This window comes from Mercenaria mercenaria, chromosome 17 (assembly GCF_021730395.1).
Source record: "Mercenaria mercenaria strain notata chromosome 17, MADL_Memer_1, whole genome shotgun sequence".
In the NCBI taxonomy this organism is placed as follows: domain Eukaryota; kingdom Metazoa; phylum Mollusca; class Bivalvia; order Venerida; family Veneridae; genus Mercenaria; species Mercenaria mercenaria.
In genome coordinates, this window is record NC_069377.1 from 71889208 (window position 1) to 71912843 (window position 23636).

Below are 23636 nucleotides of genomic sequence, written 5' to 3' on the forward strand. Positions count from 1 at the left end.
GTAAAGGTTAATGGATGTAACATCTGTCTCTTTGAAATAAATCTGCACTACATTCTCATTGCCTGTGGTTAAATAAGACTATAAAAAGATCTGTTTGAAGCATAGACAGCTACCAAGCAAAATAACAGCAAACCACGTTTGATCGAGTCAGCGTGAGAGGCAATGTTTTACTTAGGGTATCAGAATTATTGGAATCCTATCTAAGAGAAAAGCTAACCACCATGAGATATTGAATGTTTTATTCTATATATAGTCTACACAACACTGACAGGAAAATAAAGTTTATAGAAAAATCTGTTGAAACAGAATGTAACAAAGAAACATTATACATTCTTGTAGCATTATCGGTTTGAGTCTGATCACAAGAAGTGATGAACTGAGCAAGCATTTTCATGCAATAAGACAAAATGCATTTCTCAATCCAACAATATATATCATAGATATATATCATAGAAGTTTTATACTGACCGCGGCAACTCTAAAGTTATACTAAAACATCACGGTAAGCCGTAGAACGTGTAAGGTAATAACATTCAAATACATTTCCTGATAGGAACTACTTTAATCCATCAACAATTTTTGATTTCCTTCAAAAGTCACGTAGATTTATTTTTTTTAAGAAAAAAAAACGAAGTCATTTAAAGTTTTTAGATAGAAAAAAATATAAAATACGTGGAAGGCAGAAACGCAAAGAAGACTGTACTTTGAATTTTTTGTCGAAAATTGACGCTGACATCTGGACGCTGATAAATCTGGAAGTGCTCTATTTCCCATAAACTGAAATACAATATGTTGTACATTTTATTCAGAAGTTTCTTTCACATTAGTGTCGAATTTATATAAAACAGTACAAACAACTGGCATTAAAGAATGATATAAATTTTAAGACAAAGGTCTGTAAAAGAATAAAGTGAGGCAGTTGTCCTAACTAGGATCTTGTAAAACAACTGCACAAAAGTGAGGTATTGTAAAAGCATTATTTATAGAAGGGAACTAGTTTTCGTGGTTCATCCCCTGATATAAATACCATTCATTATATCTTTAGAGTTAAGAATTCACGAATTCATGCCTCCATGAAAATTAAGAGCTGTCACGTTAGGTAAATAAGTTATGAAATTTAATGTCAAAACTATATTGAAATTCAGGAGTCAGTGTATGGAAAATATTGAGGTTTCCGGTGCCATTGTAACTTAACGGGGAATAGAAACGAGTATATAATAAGATCTTTGGAAGCATAAAATGCAACTAACCAAACAAAAAGATAGTGACGTCAGTTTGATTGAGTCTGTCCACGAGACATAACGAGATGTGCTAAATCCCACATACTGAATTAGGGGGAAATAATTCCTCAATAACTTGAGGCAGGATGAAACCTTATGCTTCCACTTTTTATCATGTATCAGTAGGCAAAACAAGAAAACAAGGAGAAAAGTTAAGCACTAAAAGCCACATTCAAAGGTACATCATTTCTACTGGTAACGTTAACACGAGCACACAGTCACTTGTCTCAAGTGAAAATCTAATTTTAACCTGCACAGAACGCGCAACAGTTATCCTCTCCCCATGTCGGATCTCGGCACCACTCTGATGGCGTTGCTTTGTATTCACTCGCCAAGAAATAGTCGGCAATCCATTGGCAACTATAGCCCGCATAGCCAACATCTACGCAAGTATCACTTCCAGCAGTATTTTCTGATTCCTGGGTTCCTCCGGTGTTGCTGGAACCATAATCTGAAATTCACGTGCAAATGTTTGAAAATGCCTATTTCGTATATACTACTAAGGCCTACACAGATATGCCACTTGTAAGTATTTATCACACGTTTGAGGAGGAGTCAATAAAGCCATTTGATACAACTTTGACGTCATTTGACGTTGGTTGAACTGACTTTGTATAGAAAAGGTAAAGAAAGAAGAAATTTCTATGTTTCAGCAAAAACCATAGAGCCTCGCATTTTACTATTTGAAAAGACACTCATGTAAAATCCTCTATATCCCAGACATAATGAATATGTCGGCGGGAGATGAGTGAAAATATGTTGAGCTACTTTTGAGACAAAACTGTATATTTCACAGAAACTGTTGCAATCCATATTGAAACCTTATACATAAATGTCATATATTTATGTAACCGAAGGTATTTGAGAAATTGAATATACGCCGTATTACAATCATCAGTAATGAAATGTCGAATCTGTTGCTTTAGGTCTATTTACTATAAATTTTGGTATCTAAAATCGCAAAATATGCAATCTTAAAAGGTTGAAAATAGAAGATACGACCTTTTTCATACGTTGATATTTCTAAAGACTGGCCAAGAAATGGGTCTTAAGTAACAAATACGACCTTACATTATTAACGAAATGTCATTTTTGTCAAATAAAAAGGGTTACACAATTTTATTCAACTAGCTTAATACATTCAGTATTAAAAGGCACTCATGTGCTAGAAACGCGTTAGCGCATGTTCATTTCGTGTCATCATATCTTCAGAATTTTTCTGGATATATTGGAGTCCTCGCTCTACTAGGCTCGGAAACCAAACAATCCCGTGGGATTCTGCATATGTTATAACACGAAAAAACATGCGTTATCCCCACAATAACAACGGTAATAACATACCATAGATAGTACCACAATTGCATAAGACAGAATCCTGTCACCCAGGCCAGGCATAATAAAGGGTTTTTGGGCCACCATGGATATAGAGAATATTAGGTTACTGTCGGATAAATTTAAATTTATTAGGCGAGTAGAAGAAAATATATTAGGCGAGGCTGTTGCTGAGCCTTATATATTTTCGTAGACGAGCCTAATAAATTAATTTTTTTCAGACAGTAAATCTAATATTCTATTTATCCTACGTGCTCAGAATATTGGGGGAAAAGTCGTTGGAAAGAGCAACAGTGTGCAGACTTGACGTCATATATAAAACGTTTGCAAGTGCAATAAAATTTGCGGATAAAATTGAAAAATTGCAATAACTTTTTTGTTTTTGGATAAAAAACTTTTGATATTATCACTTATTTTCTTAGTTAGGACATTTCCAATACTGTACAATGATAACGGTTTCAATGAAAAATTCGAAAAAAATATGTTTTCAAAATTTCCGGCTGAAGTGCCGTAAAAGTGAAAAATAGCAATAACTTTTTTGTTTCTGGATAAAAACCTTTAATTTGACCACTCATTTTCTAAATTCAAACATTTCCAATACAATGGTATCGGTTTCAATTTAAAAGTTTGATAAAATATGTGATTTCAAAATTTCCCGCAAAGGTGATATTTTGACACTGACTGAATAAAGCAAAGTTTATTAGGCAGGCCGATTTTGTGCTTTATCTTGTATAAGGGTAGGATAAATTTGACTTCATTTTTAACGTCATTATACCGCGTCGTCACGACAAAAAATAACTTCGTTCGTGATGAAATTCTATATGATTAACTGATTCAATCAATGGAGTAATAGTGTTTAGTTTTTGTAATGGAAGACTAATTAAACGGCAATTATACTCCGAACGTGGTAGCTCTCCCTATACAGTGGCAACTATTTCAGGCCGTTGTCTTTAATAAGTGTATAGAACACTAACATTATTATTATCTTTCTTAAGTTAAATTATAACAGAACTTAAAATACACATGCATCCTTCTATAATGCCTTGCAGCCGTTTTATGCGAGTGTTATTTTCAGTATTGAGTGTGATGTGACCTTTGACCTTATGGACCCTAAACCAGTAGGCCTAGATGTCATATAACCTGACCATAAACAATCATACTATGAAATTAATGGACATTGTTTTTTGTTGTTGTTTGTTTTGTCACTAAAATACGACGTTTGACCACTGATCAGCCAATGAAGACATATGTGCCCTTCAGTTACTGAGTAAAGTTTGTTTTCAATCTTAATGACACTGTGGTCCTGATCTTTAACCTACTTGTCCATAAAATAACAACGGTGATCCATTGACCGCATGGACTTGTATTATTAAGCTCGACAGCTTTAGGCCCCAGTTATTGTTCAGAACTCTTTTCAGTCTTGAGGATGCTCTGACATTGATCTTCGATATGCTAACCAATAAAATTACAACTGTAAGCCCAGGTGTACAGCAGTCTTCAGTCCTCAAACTACAGCTATTCTTAATTTTTACCTGAACAGAACGCGCAACAATTGTCCTCTCCCCATGTTGGATCTGTGCACCACTCTGATGGCGTTGCTTTGTATTCACTCTCCAGGAAATAGTCGGCAACCCATTGACAACTATAGCCCTCATAGCCAACATCTACACAACCCTCAGTTCCATCGCCGTTTTCATCAGTATTTTCTGTTACTGTCTCATCGACTAAAATTCACGTGCAAATGATAATGAAAATGTTGGTCTTTGTGCCTGAACACACTGACATGTATTAATACACGATTATAACTTTTATGATTATTCCAGCTCATGCAAATAATTATAATACCAGCATGCACCTCGTTTTACATGTCACAACTTTTTTCTCGTATTGCCAGGCAACGACTCACACAGAGTTGGCGTTCCTCCACTTCCGCTTAAGAATGAAAAAAATTGTAGGTAAAGTACAAAACCTCAGACACTTGGGGTTAGGACCCCCACGCGTCTTCGATCTTTACTTTTAAAGAGCACTGATGGTAAAACAGAGCATTTTGAAAAACGTGCTGAAATTGTAACAAAACCAGAGTTTTATGATCGTCACCTATGCTCAGTATGTGTTATAATGTGAAAACTTTTGGCAAACTGTTGGCATGGTCGTAGGAGGGTGTGTGTGTGTGTTGGGGTGGGGAGATCCTGACCAAAAGTGTCTGTGTAAAAATACACATTTATGTATAACGATGTGTCAGTCGCTGGGTTAGTTATTTCAGGCACTTGAGATGATAAAATGCATCTAAACATGACATAAAATGTCATTCGCAATGGCTGATTTGAGATATTTGAAAAAACAAAAATGACATTCATCCAGGAAGATAAATAGCTCGGAAATTGAAACTACTTCTATTTCTAAAGTTATTACTGCTCAAACATCGTTGCTCCCCTTCCTTTTACAAGCTATTTTGTATATTTAGCACATAAACTTTTTCCAGAAAAGGAAATAGTCGGAAACCCATTGAAAGCTCATGCCGTCCCAGCCCCCTCCCCATCCCATCCCAGCACCACAGTCACAGTCTATACAACCTTCAGATCCATCGGTGTTTTCATCTGTATTTTCTGTTTCTGTCTCGTCCTGGTCTCCTCCAGTGTCGATGGAACCATCGTCTGAAATTTACGTGTAAATATGTTTAAAATTATGAATACAAGATAGAAGGTGTTTCTAAAAGCATTACACTTACACTTAAAGTCCAATAATGCATTTATTCTTATGTGAAAATGTTAAAGTTCCATAATGCTTTAATTTTATACGCGCGCACGCACGCGCGCACACAAAGCAGCTGTCAAAACAGAGCAAATATGCGTAATTACGTGGTTAGAAAAGTACGGTTTACAATGTTGCACAGCCACATGAATTTATGAAGTGAAAGTCAAAGGGAGGTAATTAAAAAATAAATATATTTTCTGCTATGGTTCTACAAATTTCGTTAATAATAATTGCTGAAAGTGGGAAATAAGAAATTAATATATTTATGTTCATAAGAAAAATGTGGCAGTCACGTTGTTATAAAAAAAGCCATTTTTAATTGAACTCCTTTTATTCAGACAATGACTAGTGAAAATATCCTCGACCTCCTGTATAAGTAGCACGCTGACATATTACTACATTCTTAAAAATGTTTTGTTTCTGTAAAATAAATTGAGATTTGAACATGAGATTTATAAATACATCCGATTAATTCCAGCTGTTACATGAAGACATTAAAAAATGTTTCTATAGTTACGCAATGAAGATAACGGTTGAAAAATGTTACCATCGTTACACAATGACGATAACGGTTGAAAAAAATTACCAGTGTTTCCTCCTGTGTGACTGTCCGATTTGGTTACACATTGCCCATCAATACACCACTATAATAAAGTGTATCAAATATGAAAAAAAAGTGAAAACGTATATTGGTATGCCAGAGTATACAGTCAAACCTGTAAAAAATAACATCTATCTGTGAACAACAACCACCAGTCTATAAAGACCCCTGGTTTCAGTTTCGGTTTAAAAATGCAGTACACTTTGAGCTTTGAATAAAGACCATCTGTAAATAAAGATGAGTTTCGGACTCTTCCAAAAGTTAGTCTTTATAGACAAGTGTTTGCAGTTATTTGAGGTAAACTAGTATTTTAAGTGTAAAATATTGTTTATTGGTACAATAATTAGATTACATAATCAACTACCAATTATCAACCACTCTAGTAAAATCCTGTTTTCTCTCCTGTTGGCATAAAATAACAAAATAATTGCGGTTTTAAACGTTAAATCTATGGATATTTGTTCTGAAGCATCGCAGAAATGTCCTAGATGTTAACAAGCACTCGTAGGAATAACAATTAAGCATTCTATTATCTTGTTCTTTTCTTGTTACATAAATAGAAACTACGTTTTTTTTTACAGATGTTGGACTTTTTAGGATCGTGCTGATCCTGGCCGACAAAGAATTGATGACGAAGATTGCGTTTTCTTCAAATATGAAATTTGCCACAAAGTCTACCAGTAAACTTCCGGCCGTGTGCACATGAAACGTAAACAAGCAAAAAGTAAATGTGCATTATTCACAGTGATACAATAAAACTGAAAGGGCTGAATGTGAAACCATTCAGTATTATACCTTTGTTTTGTTTATTTAAATGAAAAAAAGAATACATTGCATTTATGTTGCATTTAGAATCTACACATTTCATCATACATGTGTAGTCGAAACGTGGTTAAGGTGTCGGTCGCTCAACCTGGGGGCCGTGGGTTTCAGCCCCACTGGGGTCACGACCATGACTTCTCATGTGACACCAGTACTGGTTTTTCCAGGAAGCGGATTCGAGAGTGATTCCAATATGCTTTAAGCTGTCATCACAATCGAGCAATAATAAATTAGTATAAACCAAACTAAACGACACACCTTTTCACATAATCTGTTATCGTCTAAATCTAATATTAATATATAGTTCTTCAAAATACTGAAGGCATAATTAACCTTGTTATCCGAGGTAGTTCCGCATGGAGTGCCACGTGCAGCGGCATAGTACGAGTAATAACCGTCGCCATCTATACATTCCATTAATGTACATATATCCTCAGATTCTGCATCCTGTCAAATAAATAACTAACGGTTTCAAAACACGTTTTTATTTTTCATTTATCCTTTATTACATAAGGAATGCGTTTGATGGACATTTTAAGCTGTTATGCAATAAAAACAGGAAAAAAGGTCATTATTCAGATCTACAGTTTTATTTGTGCAAGACCATTGCACAGATTATGATAGTAAATGAGAGAATAATATGTAAGAATCATGTAATCTTGATTTTTTAAAAAAAATTTATGTGCGTCTTCTTGGTCTGTTTTTTTTTATCATCTGTCATTTCAGAACCAATCAGATCAGTGAGCACATCACCTACTTCCGGTATCGTAATTCACCGACTTCCGGTAATGTTATTCACCAATATCCGGTATTGTAATTCCAAAATTATTTCATTTCCATCATCGTCACATGATAATAATTATAACGTGAATAATGTGCAAAAGGTAAAGGTCGTACCGAACGCAGCGTGGCAGTTTCCCCTCTCACGAGTTTACACTGTTCATCCGGAGTATACAACTCTCCAGGCATCAGTGACACGTGACTGTTGTACTCGGTGGTATTATAGTAGTCTCCTTGGTCTAATAGACAGTTCCCACTGAAACAATATATCATATAATGGATTCTCAGTCCTGTGAACTGATACACAAACTGAACATCTCTCAGCCTGTCAATTGTATACTCAGTAATAATCAGACTAATCTGTCACTGGTTTTAAATGCAGATGGGAATATACGAATCGATGGTAACTGTTTTGGCGGTAACGAGGCTCTGCCGAGTTACCGCCAAAACAGTTACCCGAGACCCGGATATTCCTTTCTGTATATGTACAACCACGTTTTACGCTACAACGTAATAATTGTGACGTACAGACTGAATGTGTTGCATAATAACACACAGTCTCAGTCTTCTTTGTTTCATAGCGACACAAATCGGGTCCTGTTAGAATGAGGCACAACAACGAATTGCCGGTTTAGTTTTATCGTTTGTATCGTTACGTATTGTTTTTTCCGTAAAATGTAGAAAAATACTATCAGGAAAGAGAACAACTATTAAGGTATTTGATTGTTATCCCATTTTACGTAAACAATATATAATCAATGAACGAATCGTTAGTTGTCAATAACAGCACGAGTCATCTGACATGGGGGTGTCAGATGTGTTTTTGCCTGCATGGGCAAAATCGCCGAAAACGCCAGTCCGGAGCGCAAGAAACGCTAGCCCGGTGTGCTAGAAACGCCAGTCCAGTGTGCAAGAAACGCTTGTCCAGTGTTCAAGAAACGCCAGTCCGGTGTGTGTGAAGGGGACTTCAGCACAAGAATGATCCAGATTTCCCAGAACAATAAGAAATGAAGCAGTGGTAAATGAATTACTGATATTTTTATGAATATTATCTTGTTATAAAATGTAATTGTATACAGATCCGCGCAGTCTGGTCAGGATCCATGCTGTTCGCTTTCAAAGCCTATTGCAATTAGAGAAACCGTTAGCGAACAGCATGGATCCTGACCAGACTGCGCGGATGCGCAGCTGGTCTGCATCCATGCTGGTCGCAAAAGCACCATGTTGGTTTTCTCATGGTGCAGCTCATATTATTATATTAATCTACACTGTGATTAGATAGAGCTGGCTTCAGTTACAATTATATTCTTGACTTGATTATTATACCTTAATACTTACTCGCCCATTTTGTTGACATAATCTTTGAAAGCGTCTATGGAACATTGAGAGAACCGCCACGGGTTGACGGTGTAGTCATCATCTGGTGAGAAATCTGTTACCATGGGAGCCATGATGTACTTATCATCGTCATCGCAGTCGTCTGCCCAGCCAGTCCCGTCATGGGTGGCATTCATACTGTAAGCATGCAACAATTGTGACATTTCATTTCTAGCGACTAATTTAGTTTCTAAGGACTAATTTTGTAATAACCTTGATCGCACTGGTCCCATGTAATAAATTCCAATTTGGATTTTTTTCTATCAGATAACTTAAGTACAAATTTCATTAAAATATGCGACTTAAAGATCACATGTGAACAGTCTATCTTGCTCTAAAGACCACATGTGAACAAATTCTATCTGTCTCTAAAGATTACATATGAACAGAGTCCATCTGACTCTAAAGACCCCATGTGAACAGTGTCTACCCGGCTATAAAGATCACATGTGAACAGAATCTGTCTGACTCTAAAGACCACACGTGAACAGAGTCTATCTGACTCTAAAGATCACATGTGAACAGAGTCTGTCTGACTCTAAAGATCACACGTGAACAGAGTCTATCTGACTCTACTCTAAAGATCACATGTGAACAGAAACTGTCTGACTCTAAAGATCACACGTGAACAGAGTCTGTCTGACTCTACTCTAAAGATTACACGTGAACAGAATCTGTCTAACTCTAAAGATCACACGTGAACAGAGTCTATCTGACTCTAAAGATCACACGTGAACATAATCTGTCTGACGCTAAAGATTACACGTGAACAGAGTCTATCTGACTCTAAAGATCAAACGTGAACAGAATCTATCTGACTCTAAAGATCACACGTGAACAGAATCTATCTGTCTCTGAAGATCACACGTGAACAGATTCTGTCTGACTCTAAATATCACACGTGAACAAAGTCTATCTGACTCTAAAGATTACATGTAAACAGAGTCTACCTGACTCTAAAGATCACACGTGAACAGACTCTGTCTGACTCTAAAGATCACACGTGAACAGAACCTGTCTTACTCTAAGGATCACACGTGAACAGAGTCTGTCTCTAAAGATCCCACGTGAACAGAGCCTGTCTGACTCTGTTATTATTCCAGATTTATATAGCGCCCTTTTCACGATAAACACGTTCAAAGGCGCTTTGCATATAGCAAACGCAGCCACACAGGGCGCGAAATTCATCTTCTGCTAGTACAGACACAGAGCGATCTGACCAGAGGGACAAAGTGAGATAAAACCCCCAGAACAAATAGAGAGAAATCCTTTTTAAATACAGACTTGTCCGGCTAACTTAGCCTACCTCTTTGCGAACAGACAGTCTGGTTCTTTAACTTGCCCGGTTTATAGCACCGATACACGCGAAGTCGTCTTTCCTGGGAAGAACCAGTACAGGTCTCTAACTCTAAAGATCGCAGGTGAACTGAGTCTATCTGAATCTAAAGATCACACGTGAACAGAATCTATCTGATTCTAAAGATTACACATGAACAGAGTCTGTCTGACTCTAAAGATCACACGTGAACAGAGTCTATCTGACTCAAAAGATCACACGTGAACAGAGTCTGTCTGACTCTAAAGGTCACACATGAACAGAGTCTGTCTGACTCTAAAGATCACACGTAAACAGAATTTATCTGACTCTAAAGATCCCGCGTGAATAGAGTCTGTCTGTCTCTAAAGATCACACGTGAACAGAGTCCGTCTGACTCTAAAGATCGCACGTGGACAGAGTCTATCTGACTCTAAGGATCAAATGAGAACAGAACAGAATTTATCTGACTCTAAAGATCCCGCGTGAACAGAGTCCGTCTGACTTTTAAAGGATCAAACGTGAACAGAGTCCGTCTGACTCTAAAGATCGCACGTGAACAGAGTCTATCTGACTCTAAGGATCGCACGTGAACAGAGTCTATCTGACTCTAAGGATTGCATGTGAACAGAGTCTATCTGACTCTACTCTAAAGATCACATGTGAACATAGTCTATCTGAGTCTGCTCTAAAGATCACACGTAAACAGAATTTATCTGACTCTAAAGATCCCGCGTGAACAGAGTCTATCTGACTCTAAAGATCACACGTGAACAGAGTCCGTCTGACTCTAAAGATCGCACGTGAACAGAGTCTATCTGACTCTAAGGATCAAACGTGAACAGAACAGAATTTATCTGACTCTAAAGATCTTGCGTGAACAGAGTTCGTCTGACTCTAAGGATCAAACGTGAACAGAGTCCGTCTGACTCTAAAGATCGCACGTGAACAGAGTCTATCTGACTCTAAGGATCGCACGTGAACAGAGTCTATCTGACTCTAAGGATTGCATGTGAACAGAGTCTATCTGACTCTACTCTAAAGATCACATGTGAACAGAGTCTATCTGACTCTGCTCTAAAGATCACACGTAAACAGAATTTATCTGACTCTAAAGATCCCGCGTGAACAGAGTCCGTCTGACTAAGGATCAAAGGAATAGGTCCGTCTGACCTATGTCGCAGTAACAGAGTCTATCTGACTCTAAGGATCGCATGTGAACAGAGTCTATCTGACTCTACTCTAAAGATCAAACGTGAACAGAGTCTATCTGACTCTAAAGATCACAAGTAAACAGAGTCTATCTGACTCTAAACATCTATCTGACTCTAAAGATCACAAGTAAACAGAGTCTATCTGACTCTAAAGATCACAAGTAAACAGAGTCTATCTGACTCTAAAGATCACAAGTAAACAGAGTCTATCTGACTCTAAACATCACATGTAAACAGAGTCTATCTGACTCTAAAGATCACAAGTAAACAGAGTCTATCTGACTCTAAAGATCACAAGTAAACAGAGTCTATCTGACTCTAAACATCACATGTAAACAGAGTCTAACTGACTTCTAAAACTGTTCACGCCGCTACGAGGGCCTTCATTATCCACACCAAAGACATGAATGAAATGAAAAACAAAATATATTCGGAAAGTAAATTTAACAAAGATGTGATATACTTGTGCCCAATCTCGTGCGCGGCGACTGAAACGGTGACAAAATAGGAACCATCTTCGTTAACAGAAGTTCTAAAATCACTGCATAATCCTCCTACCCAGGCCATCCCAGAAACACCATCGTTTGAGGTATCAACTGAATACAAGTCGTACCTAAAATCACAATAGTTAAAAATAGCAAGGTAGAAATAGAAGAATGTATATAAATATATATATAGTAGGTATACAGAATCGCTGCAGATTTTGGATAACTTAATTTGCATCATTCCGTGCTGACAGCTGTTAAGCCATTTATTGAATCCATCTTTATTTTTTACGGAAAAACACTCATTCTGTTTCTTAACTGAAACCATTGAAAATAGTGTACATGTATACAGTAATTGTATTACGTAGTAGTTGACTGTTTGTAGGAAAAAAAACGACTTCATATTTTTTTTCATTTTGGTCCTACCACACGGAATTAGCATTATTTAAAAGCTTGAAATTACCCAGTAAACACTGCGATGTGATCATTATGTGGAAGGTTTTCAACATCTTCTGCCCACGTCACCGTTTTGTTCAGGTAGATATCAACGTCAGCGTAATTTACACCGTTAACGCTTGGAATTTCTATCTCCGGCGGAAGTGGATTTGTACTGTCCACAGTCTGAAAAACAATATAAATCATATTGCACATCAAGAAGTTTAATGATTTTTAATTTCATCTCCATTAGAATATGAAATACATCGCGTACACACTTTTTATACAAACACTGTAAAACATATACTCAAGAACGTGTTTATAAGATTCAAAGGGAAAATAAGATTGCGTCTGAAATAATATTTGTGCTCAAACTGCCATGTTTTCCTGAATGATTTATACAGTTTGTCGTTTCATCATCATTATGATCATCATCATAATTATTATACTACATTTATGTATAATAATAATAATAATAATAATCCTCATCGTCATTATTATTGTTTAACCACATTTAGGTAACACTATTTTCCGGTTATACAGCACTTACAGAAGTTTTTTTTTTGTTACAACAGGCATTGAAAACAATAGAAACAATTACAAATCTGCTATATAAAAATATAACATAAATCTTTAAATAAGAAGTTCTTATTCAGTGTGCAAGATATTGTACATACATTATTATTATACTACATTTATGTATAATAATAATAATAATAATAATAATCATCATCATCATCATCATCATCATTATTATACCACATTTATGTAACACTATTTTCCAGTTATACAGCACTTACAGAATTTTTTGTTTTGTTACAACAGGCATTGAAAACAATAGAAACAATTACAAATCTGCTATATGAGAATATAACATAAATCTTTAAATAAGAAGTTCTTATTCAGTGTGCAAGATATTGTACATAAAGTAGGTCTTTAACTGATCTTTTAAAGTAGTTAGTGTAGTGTCATCCAGAATTTGAATTGCGAGAGCCTCCTAAGTCTTGGAGCAGTGTGTGCAAAGCTCCGGTTACAACACATCATGGTTCGAGTCTTTGGCAAATCTAACGATTCTTCCGTTTTATCTTATTCCTAACCAGTTGTTTAAACCGGGAATGGCCATGTAGAACATTGAAGGTGTAAGTAACAATAAATACAATTTGTATACCATAGGTAACCCATCGAGTTTCTTCAAGAACGTTTGTGAGTAAAAAGAATCACCTTGTAAAAAATAAATCCTGACAAAGTTACGTATATGTCCATGTCGGCATCCTCTATCGATTCAAAGCGGAGACTGATCTGTTAAGGAAAATTAAACAAATGAACTTCTGACACTAAGTAATTTCAACTGAATTTAGTAAAACAAATAAGCCTACATCAACTTGCTTGGTGCAAAAACACAAACATATATAACCATCTGAAAAAAAGAGCAGTTATGTAGGACATAAGTTTTCATGACAAATATTCAAAAAATTAAAATAATTCATTATGAAAATGCTACCATAATGTCGACATAGCCCAACATTGTGATTTCAGCAAAATACTGTGATGAAGTTATGGAAAATACTACACAGAGCACAAGACCTGAAAATACTTGAAGTTTGTCGCTCTGTTAATACTGTTATCCAGAAACCTCAAATTATATTTCGTAAAACAGGTGCGTGTTTTGATTGACACACATGATAACAATAACTTGCTGTACCCGTTTTTAAAGTAAAGTAAAGTAAAGTAAAGTAAAGTAACGTTTAGAATAGCAAATAGTATAACTATCCGAATCCCGTTAAGTATGAGCAAACAGCGTTTAAAATAAAAACAATAACTCACCAAATCCTCGCTTAAAATATGAGCAAATGGTGTTCAGCATAACTAATACAATAAACCGCAGTAACCCGTGTATAATGTGAGCAAAATGTATTCGTTATAACAGAAACAATTACCGGCCGTACACCGCTTTTGGAGCAAAATGTTTTCGTTATAACATATACAATAACTCGCCGCACCACCGTTTAAGTGAACAAAATGCTTTCGTTACAACACATACAATAACTCTCCGCACCCCCGTTTAAGTGAGCAAAATGCTTTCGTTACAACACATACAATAACTCGCCGCAGCCCCGGTTATGTGAGCAAAATGCTTTCGTTACAACATAAACAATAACTCGCCGCACCCCGTTTATGTGAGCAAAATTCATTCGTACTAACAAATACAATAATTCGCCTTACCCCCATTTATAATGTGAGCAAAATGCATTCGTAATAACAGATGCAATAACTAGCAGTATCCCGTTTGTAATGTGAACAAATTGCATTCGTAATAACAGATACAATATATCGCCATACACCGTTTATAATGTGAGCAAATTGCATACAGAGACAATAACTTGCCGTACCCCGTTTACAACGTGAGCAAAATGCTGTCTCAGCGTCAGTTCTGTGGCTTCCTCTTTACTCAGGCCATCAGTCGCTGACGTGCCGCTGTAATATCTGAAGGAACAGCTTTCAGTTATCGTTCATTATCTTTACGAAATCAACATTTGTTACAAATTAATATCAATATATCACTATTATACTAACTCGCTGTACCAAATTCCTTGTATGATTTTTTTTTATGATTTTTTTTTTCAGTTTTTTTTTTTTTTTGCAAAATAACATCGATGTAAGAAAGGCATACATGTCTGTTGAAAGAATTTTACTTTTAAGGAGCACATGAGGTTTCGTTAATTATGTAACAGTGAGTATTTAGCTATAATTAGTATACTCCATTTACCTAAAAACAGATTTGACATTCTTATAAGAACATAGAAGATCTCGTTTATCTGTACATTTTACTCTACAAGCTTGAATGAATTTGAAGGATTTTTGTAGAATCTTTTTTTTCTAGCCTAATATATAAACATTCTCATACTTTTCCCACAATGACGGGTCGACTACAACAACAACTTCCATGGCGTACATTTCGTCTGCCCTCTTCTGGCGTCTAGACCTTCTCAATTTCTGAAGAATCAGTGTTTTTATTTAAAATTCTTTATTTATTATAAGCTTTGGTGCAACTTTAAGGAGTGCAACATATATTATTCCGAAAAAACAACAAGGGCATTAATCTCCATTTAAATCTTACAATATATTTATGCCTTGGTTTTATAAAATTTAAATAGATTTGCTCTTTAGTTAGAGTAAAATTGCCTACAAAAATTCCAATATAATTGTTGTTTCTGTGGAGGAGCCGCCCAAGTGACGGCTATAAATGAAATCCATACATACACAAACCAGGGCTTATTCATTTTGTGCCGGCCAAGCAAGTCATACATTGAACTTGTATATCTGGTAGGAGCTTACATACGTCATACAAAATTATATTACTTAGCGTTGAATCAAAATACAACAGTTACCTTGGCAATCACATATTGCTGTCTCTTGCTCAGAAAAGATTTCAGTTTTTCTAGGAATCCCTTCCGTTGTTGAGGACGATTGCCTTTAAAACAATAAGTTAATAAAGTTACATTCAACTAGTCAAAGTCGTGCCGTAATTGTCGCTTTCATTTTATTTCAGTCTGGTAGGGGCGGACTATCAGGGGAGGTAACTAGAGGCACATACTGGGACTACCTTGTTACATGGTGGAATAACGTTATTATGACTATGTATTAGTGTGTACATTATCCATGTTTCAAACATGCACACACATACACTACTGCAGGGTGTTCTTTGCAGGGAGTTAAACCGTACCTGTTTCAACAGGACCTTTGTCCATGTATTTACAAGCCCATGTAACAAATGTTGTGAGTCACATGGTTGTAAATCGTGTATTTTCTGTTTTTAATTATGTGTTATCACGTGTAAAACTTACCCCCCCCCCCCCCCCCAAAGCAATTAACGTGACCTAAGAATTGGCAACCTGGAAAATCCGAGAAATCTGCAGTATCAGCGCCACGAGAATGAAACCAGTCTCTCATTTTTCCCAAATCGCTTGGCACCAGTTCGTGCAGAACATCCTCTGACATCCGGTTACGTTTTCCTTGAAAGGAAGGGGGACTGGGTGCATCTGGTATAGGCTTCAAGTCGTAACTGTCACCCATTATGTTGAAATTACCATGCTGTAAATAAAAATATCATTGTTTTTATTCATTGCATACACCGTTTCAGTTACATTCAGGTGTTATCAGTTAGGTTCAGATTAGACTAGCTCCTAGACTAATGATATATCTTTTTTACATTTTTATGATTTAATGTAGTGAAGTGAGCCAGTCTATATCCTATGTCCTATATCATAGTCTAGTACAATCCGAAAATTCACAAACCTCTTTTTAGGTTTGTTATCAATCAATGTCAAGAACTGACCACAGCCTAACTGATAGAGATCAGTGGTTTACTGCCATATGTTTATGCAATTTATTGAGACCATCTGGTAGCTGGGATTTACAACTGCAGGGGTCAGCTGAGTTGAAATTTTATCAGAAATGAATTTTCATTTCTCTGTATTGGTACTTGCAGTTAGATTGGAAAATCTGAAAAATACACTTCCTATGGCTTGTCATAAAATGTAAATAAGGAATTAAACTGCAATTGAACAATAAAGGAGTAGAACAGATATGTTGTTTTCCCTGAACTGGTAGCGGAAAAAGTTAGCTTTTGCAATATTTGTGTTTAAAACCTTGAACGTTAATAGACGGAATGCACATATAATATAGTGGTATCACCTCTTGTTGCATTAATAAATATCCAGGTTCAGGGGCTGAATAATGCATATTGAAGTGTTGTATTTGAAGGACAGTGAAAAACAAGTACAGCTACATAAATCTGCAATCTTGCTCTGAGAATATTCAGACAGAATGCTTTCATTTCTTGTAATCCTGTATTCTGTTAGAAAGTCTATGGCTTTTCTCAGGAACTTTTAGCTTTAAAAATCTATATGTAAGTACATGAAAGCACACTTTTTTACATCAAAATTGGTATTTCTGCAGAAGATAGAAACATCTCAAAGTTAGATATACATTTAAGCTTATAATTCTTGTATGTTTCTTATTTGTGCAAATTTCGCATGTTGCATACTATATTTCTAAGTTAACTCCAGTTAGTTAACTACTACTACACAAATGAAGAAAACCCCATACTTGTATAATCTTTAGTAAAGATTAGCAGAGCCAAATGTTTTGAAATAAAACTTAATTGATTTGTGAAAAATATGTTAAATAGAGACATGTGGTTTCAAAGTGTTTTGGTGTTGAAAAGGTAACTCTACGTATTAACATTTAGTTACATTTCTGTTATAAGATACATGCATTTGTTCAATTAATCGCCAGTGTAGAGAGGATTGGAGATGGTTGAAAATCTTGTGTATACTATAAAGTAATATTATTTGAAATTTTAAGCGCTGGTTAGACCACTTTATTTGCTATTTAGTTTATAGTAGTACATTTTTATTTATGGAAGGGTTTTTCAATTTACCAAATACTTCATTTTTAAGTTAAAAATGTTTAATACTCTAAATACAAGTAAGCATTTGATATTTCGCAGAAAATATATAAATTAGGAGTTAACATTATAACTCCGCCCATCAATTTGAAAAATGCCACATGCCAAATGCAAAATATTTAATGCCAAATGCTAAATCTTAAACATTTAGTCATAATTGTCAAATGCGATGGCAAAACAGTACTGTGGAAGGACGGTGCACCATGCTAATTGCAAATGCTAAATGACAATTTAATAAAAATTGGCATTTAGCATTAAATAATATGTATTTAGCATAAAGTTATTGGCATTTTGCATTAAAATTGACATTCGGCAGTTAGCATGGCACACAGGTCCTCCATACAAAGCTGAATGCTAACATGCATTGTCCGATGCTGGCATGACATGGTAGAAGATGCTTTAAATCAGACTCATAAAACATGATGCAGATCTTTATTTCATAAAATCAATGGACAATAAGCATTATCTTTCAGCATTATAAACATTAGATATTTGACATTTTTGCATTTATTATGAGGGTAAGAATTATGAGGGTATTTAGCGATTAGCATTTAGATATCTGGAAAATAGAATGGTGCACCAGCCTTCCATATATGCATCGACTTTCAATAGTTTTGTTATTTATCAATCTTTGTTAAGAAAATAAAATGTCTTTTTTGTTTTGTGCTGCAGTGACTGCAGTACGGTGCTTGGTCACAGAATAGAAATCATTTTATGCTGACAATTGTGTTTCTTTTAATTTTGGTACAGCTTTCTCATAATTTTGTCTATATCTACTGGCTTTCAAACGGGACAACAGTCTCGGTTTTATTAACACCTTTGAAAAGTTTTATATGGTAGCGATCCTAATCTTCTTTTTTGACACGTATTGTACAGGGCAGTTTCTTTATTGTTTGAATAAACTTGAACTCGACATATTTTTTAAAATGTGCCTTTGACAAAGACATGCTGTAATAAACTTTTAAAATTCATTCTTCAGTTTCAGAAATTTAATGATTAGAATAATCCTTTAAATAAAATAAGCATATTATTGTTAATAAATATATTTGCAAGATGACCCATCAAGATTTCAAAAGTAGCAAAATAGTTTATTCTAGATGAGAATGGTTCTTCAACTATCACCATTAAAAATCAGTTAGGTAAACAGATTTATGATCAGCAGCGTAACCCTTGACCACTAGCATGATGTACCAAATTATCCATGGGTAATCTAATAGCCATAGGTGCCAATCATCTCTCTGAGAGCATTTCGGATTGTACTAGACTGATAATTTCAACAACAGTCCTGTGTGAAAATCTCTAAAATAGACTGGCTTTTGTCTCTATGAAATTGAATTTATCAAAAAAGGGGAAAATATAGAAATATAGTTATTATCAGTCTAGTGGCTAGTCTAGGTTCAGATCTGATGTTATTTTTCAAGTATAATACAATGTTGTCTTTTTTTGTTGCTCGAAATTAGGAAAAGGATATTCATTCAATCGTTACAAAATTTCGATTTCAGTTTAATGTAATCAAAAACCTACCAGCTTTCTTTGACAAGCACCGCCAGGCCGAATCTCGCACGTGACCTGGAAGACGCCAGAGTTCCTCTTGTCTTGGTAAAACTTTGTCGTCTGTAAAGAAGCAAATTAATGCAATTCTTGGGTTATTATTCAGTGTTATTAATAATAATAATAATAATAATAGGAGTAATTCTTTTATAGAACATAACTCGTGTGAAAATGTTATTTGTGAAAAGCCAAATCTTAGGTAAAACGAATGAAAATATTATTGGGTGAGGAGTTTAAGGCGTAACGGAGGTAACAAGTTAAGGACATTACAGAATCAACCGCATGCCAGGGTTGCTTTTTATATATGCGCGTTCCGTGGCAAAGCGTAAACGTATTACGGCCCCAAAACGGATAATTCAACAGGAAATGTCGTCAATATGAAAAAACAACGTAGACTTAACCGCGCATTTCATGGAAATTTAATGAACGTTGAGGGACAATATATTCATTTACTTGCTTTTACGCGTTTTATGCTATAGAATAGCGTTAGCGCATGTTCTTTTCGTGTTATAACATCTTCAGAATCCCTCGGGAATCGTTGGTACCCTCGCCCAATCCCTCGGGATTCTGCAGATGTTATAACACGAAAAAACATGCGTTATCCATACATAAGGGTTAAAAGTTAACAGGCTGCACATGATATGCACTATTTTTTTACGTTTTACTGTGTTTTAAACAAAGAAAATTTAGATAAACAGTCTCGAATATTTCATAAGATGATTTTTATGTTAATGGCGTATATTGCATTCATGAGAAGCGAGACTTATTAATAAATTGTGAAGATTATGCTCTACGGATTTGATTTGTAAAAATGCTGCAAATCAAATGAAACTATAAAGAAAGAGTGTTATCCCATTTGCTCACAAATCAGTGATCATGAATATTATTTTCTGCTAATAGTTTCGTGTATGAAACAGCGATCGAGCTGAATGAAATAAAGTATTACAACTGTTATAAAATACAAACTTTGATAGGGGTCGATTCTTTCCTCACCAACCGTTGTTTACCGTCAGATCTCAGCTCAACGTCAAATACCGGTGCGTTAGCATTGAGTCGGAGATTTTCTTCCAAGTTGAGTTCAAGTCCTGGGCCATTGTTTCCTCGTGAAAGTTGGAATCTCAGAGTGGATGGCAAGCCTGCTGACTCGAGATTGCGTTTATCAAGGTCTGAGTTTAAATCTCTTAGCCACACATGTTCCGCAGTCGCTTTGGAGAAAATGTCACAGTTTAAGAAGTGTGTCTACAACTCGACAGCTTTCTTTAGGCTTTAAAACCTTAAACTTATTCCGCGACTTAATGCGAAACAGTAATCATTTTCTTTTATATTCTTCGTAAAATGGTAAAAGACTAACCATTCTATACAAAGCAATATTTAAAAAAGAAACTGCCCATATCTTCGTGTTTGTGTATTCTTTTAATGAAGGACGTAGTGACATATGTTAAAACCCCATTTTGACAGTCATAATTTATGGCAAAAAAAATAATTGAAAGAAACAATCACATTATATATGTATTTTATATATGCATTTACTTGTAGTACGTTAGTGATTTGCTAATATAAAGTATTTTGCATAACATGTCAACTGCTTGTACTATTATAAAAGATTGTGCTCTGTATCAATTTATACGACATTACACAAAATGTGTAAAAGAAAAACCCAAACTTTACTTTGTATATAAAATCTGAATCTTGATTCTAGAATATCATTGTAGGTACTTACCCGCTTCAACAGCCAGACTTAAAGCCACATACCACACCAAAATCCGCATCATTGTTTCCATCATAAAGAAACAATGATTTTCTTACGCTTCCGAAATATGCTAATAAAGTGTCTAGGTTTTTTCCCCTTAAATAGCAAACTTATATTATTGTTTGTACTTAAAAGCTTCCAACTTCCAAAAGGTCTGTGCGTTTTATTTGAACACGTACAGGGACGTAGCTTGTACAAGAATAAATGGGCAGGTCCATGCAGTCTGCTGAGCAACGGGAGCTGCTCCCGCGGGATTTTATCTATAATGCATTTAGGAGCGTTTTCAAGGATGTAGAATTTAAAACTATACAAAAGTGTTGATAACAAAGTATAATGTCCAGCGATATCTTTCGGTTATTTATAAAATCTGGAAAGTATTAATATAAACAATAAATAAATATAATACAAACTACGTTAAGTCCGGGGTCTACAGTGCTTACGGAGCTACGCCAGCGATCTATCCGGGTGCTAAAAGGTGCCGACAAGTGTAATCGCGGGGGACTTAATTTAACCATACTGTCCGCAGGCAGGTCATAAGCCGGACTATTTTTATATAATTAAGACGAGTTCCAAATATTGATGAATGTTTCTGTTGTATTCCATGATTAAATAAAAACAATTATTGTGTATATTTATTTTTTCCTAATTGGATATACACACTGACGGAGTGTATTTAATAATTAAGTATAATCATACCACTTGATAAACCCAAAACCTACTTTCAGCTTAAAGTTATCCAATACACTGTTTGTATAGCCAAGGGAAACTATCAGATGAAACATAATATAATATAATTATCATTCGTGTTACAAAAGAAAAATAACATTGCTAACCTTAGAATCGAACTGTACCGAAGTGTTTAATTATTAAAATTTGTAAAACGAAGAAACACAATTTATACAAACTCATAACTTTATATTTTGATATCCTGTAGATATAATGTTTATATGATTATGATTAATAGTGTGATGCATCTAAACATAATACTCTATAATCTAAATCCACGTATAATGAAATCATATATCAACATGGGTGACTTATAGGCCTAAGAGGCCGAGTGCTTTACTGTATACAATATTGTATTACGTAAATTACAAAGCACAAGTCACGTTAATATACAGTTTACTTACTTACTTACTTGCATACTTATTTGCATACTTATTTGCTTACTATTTACTTATACTTGCTTACTTACTTCCATGCTTGCTTGCTTGCTTTGCTTTGCTTGCCTTACTTACTTACTTACATACTGTGGACTGGCGATTTGTGTTAGGAGTCATGTAATAAAAGATAAAATAAAACCAACACAACATACATTAGACAACCATTAAACACTTCTAACATTTCAATTTAAATAACTTTTTGGTTAATGGAACAAACAAATTCTCCTCTTAAAATTTATCTTATGGTACCGCTTGACTGAGTTTTAGGGCCGCCATGTCAGAGAGCCTGGTTCCGTTTAATTTTGCCACGCGGAGAGAATTCTTTCTTTGCGGCGGCTTGACGGCAAGCTTTGGCCCCATTCCAGTGCCCGCCTGTTTTGCGACTGCGTGAACAAAAAAAGCTTCAAAATCGCCCGGTGCCTGTTGTACTCTCCAAATCTGTGAATCGGCGCCGTTAGAAAAGATCGGGTGGCGCCCGTTTTATTTGTGAATGAAGCATATAATAGAACGTGAGTCTGGTATTTTATTTGTAAGCCACGGTTTTGTTTCTTTATATTTTCTTAATATATAATCAAAACGTTAAAATGGACAAACACACAGGCTCACACGAACGCACGCACGAACACACTCACAAAAATCGTTTTGATATTAATCGGAGTAGTGTGCAGAGTTTGGGGACGTACAGTGGTATGCTGTACGGATGAAGAGAGCGAAACGTTTCGCTGTAAAATTAACGATAAATGTTCGCACAATAACACTACTGCTATGCATTATCATGATTATGTACATTTTCATGCAGACTTTTAGATTTATATCTTATCTCGTTTATGAATTATAATAAATCTGAGGTAAAATTTTCCTGTAATAAATCCTTTGCAATACATGCATGGCGTATGTTTAAATTCCATGGGTGACTAAACATCCGAACGATAGGAGATTTAAATCTAAGAGTGCTTATGTGTTCATGTTTAAACGAAAATTATTTACAACAGGTAATTTCATTTGTAGCTGTAAAAGAGAATGTTTGGATATTTCCAGCTGAACTATTTCTCCGGTCGTGTAGTAATCTGCAACTTCTATCAACTCTTTCGACATTTATCTGAAATAAAAATAGATTTTATATATAATGCACTAAAGAACCGGAATGTGTTGTCCGCGAATATAAACTCCAACATAAATAAGCAAAGCCATCAAACTAAACAAGTACAATGCAGTCGTGTGCTCAGTTAGAACTCTTTTACCTGAAAAAAACTACAGAAAAGTTAAACATGATTGTATTTATTTTGATACCTTGACCCATTTTGAAA

The 23636-nt window shown here is 35.3% G+C and overlaps 1 protein-coding gene across 1 annotated transcript in view; it reads right to left on the reverse strand.

Annotated features, from left to right (window-relative positions):
- Positions 1–234: 234 nt before the first annotated feature.
- LOC123537410 (A disintegrin and metalloproteinase with thrombospondin motifs 16-like) overlaps positions 235–23636 on the reverse strand; it is a 30873-nt gene continuing 7471 nt past the window's right edge. Inside the window, exons 6-22 of the mRNA XM_045321118.2 lie at positions 20383–23428; positions 19390–19479; positions 16289–16487; positions 15785–15867; positions 15301–15389; positions 14786–14879; positions 13617–13694; positions 12424–12581; positions 11939–12088; positions 8908–9084; positions 7687–7825; positions 7123–7236; positions 5953–6010; positions 5186–5266; positions 4145–4336; positions 1531–1731; positions 235–777 (exon numbers count right to left, since the gene is read on the reverse strand). Of these exons, the coding sequence (XP_045177053.2) occupies positions 764–777; positions 1531–1731; positions 4145–4336; positions 5186–5266; positions 5953–6010; positions 7123–7236; positions 7687–7825; positions 8908–9084; positions 11939–12088; positions 12424–12581; positions 13617–13694; positions 14786–14879; positions 15301–15389; positions 15785–15867; positions 16289–16469 (1809 nt within the window). The 5' untranslated portion in view covers positions 16470–16487; positions 19390–19479; positions 20383–23428 and the 3' untranslated portion in view covers positions 235–763. The remainder of the gene's footprint in view (positions 778–1530; positions 1732–4144; positions 4337–5185; positions 5267–5952; positions 6011–7122; positions 7237–7686; positions 7826–8907; positions 9085–11938; positions 12089–12423; positions 12582–13616; positions 13695–14785; positions 14880–15300; positions 15390–15784; positions 15868–16288; positions 16488–19389; positions 19480–20382; positions 23429–23636) is intronic.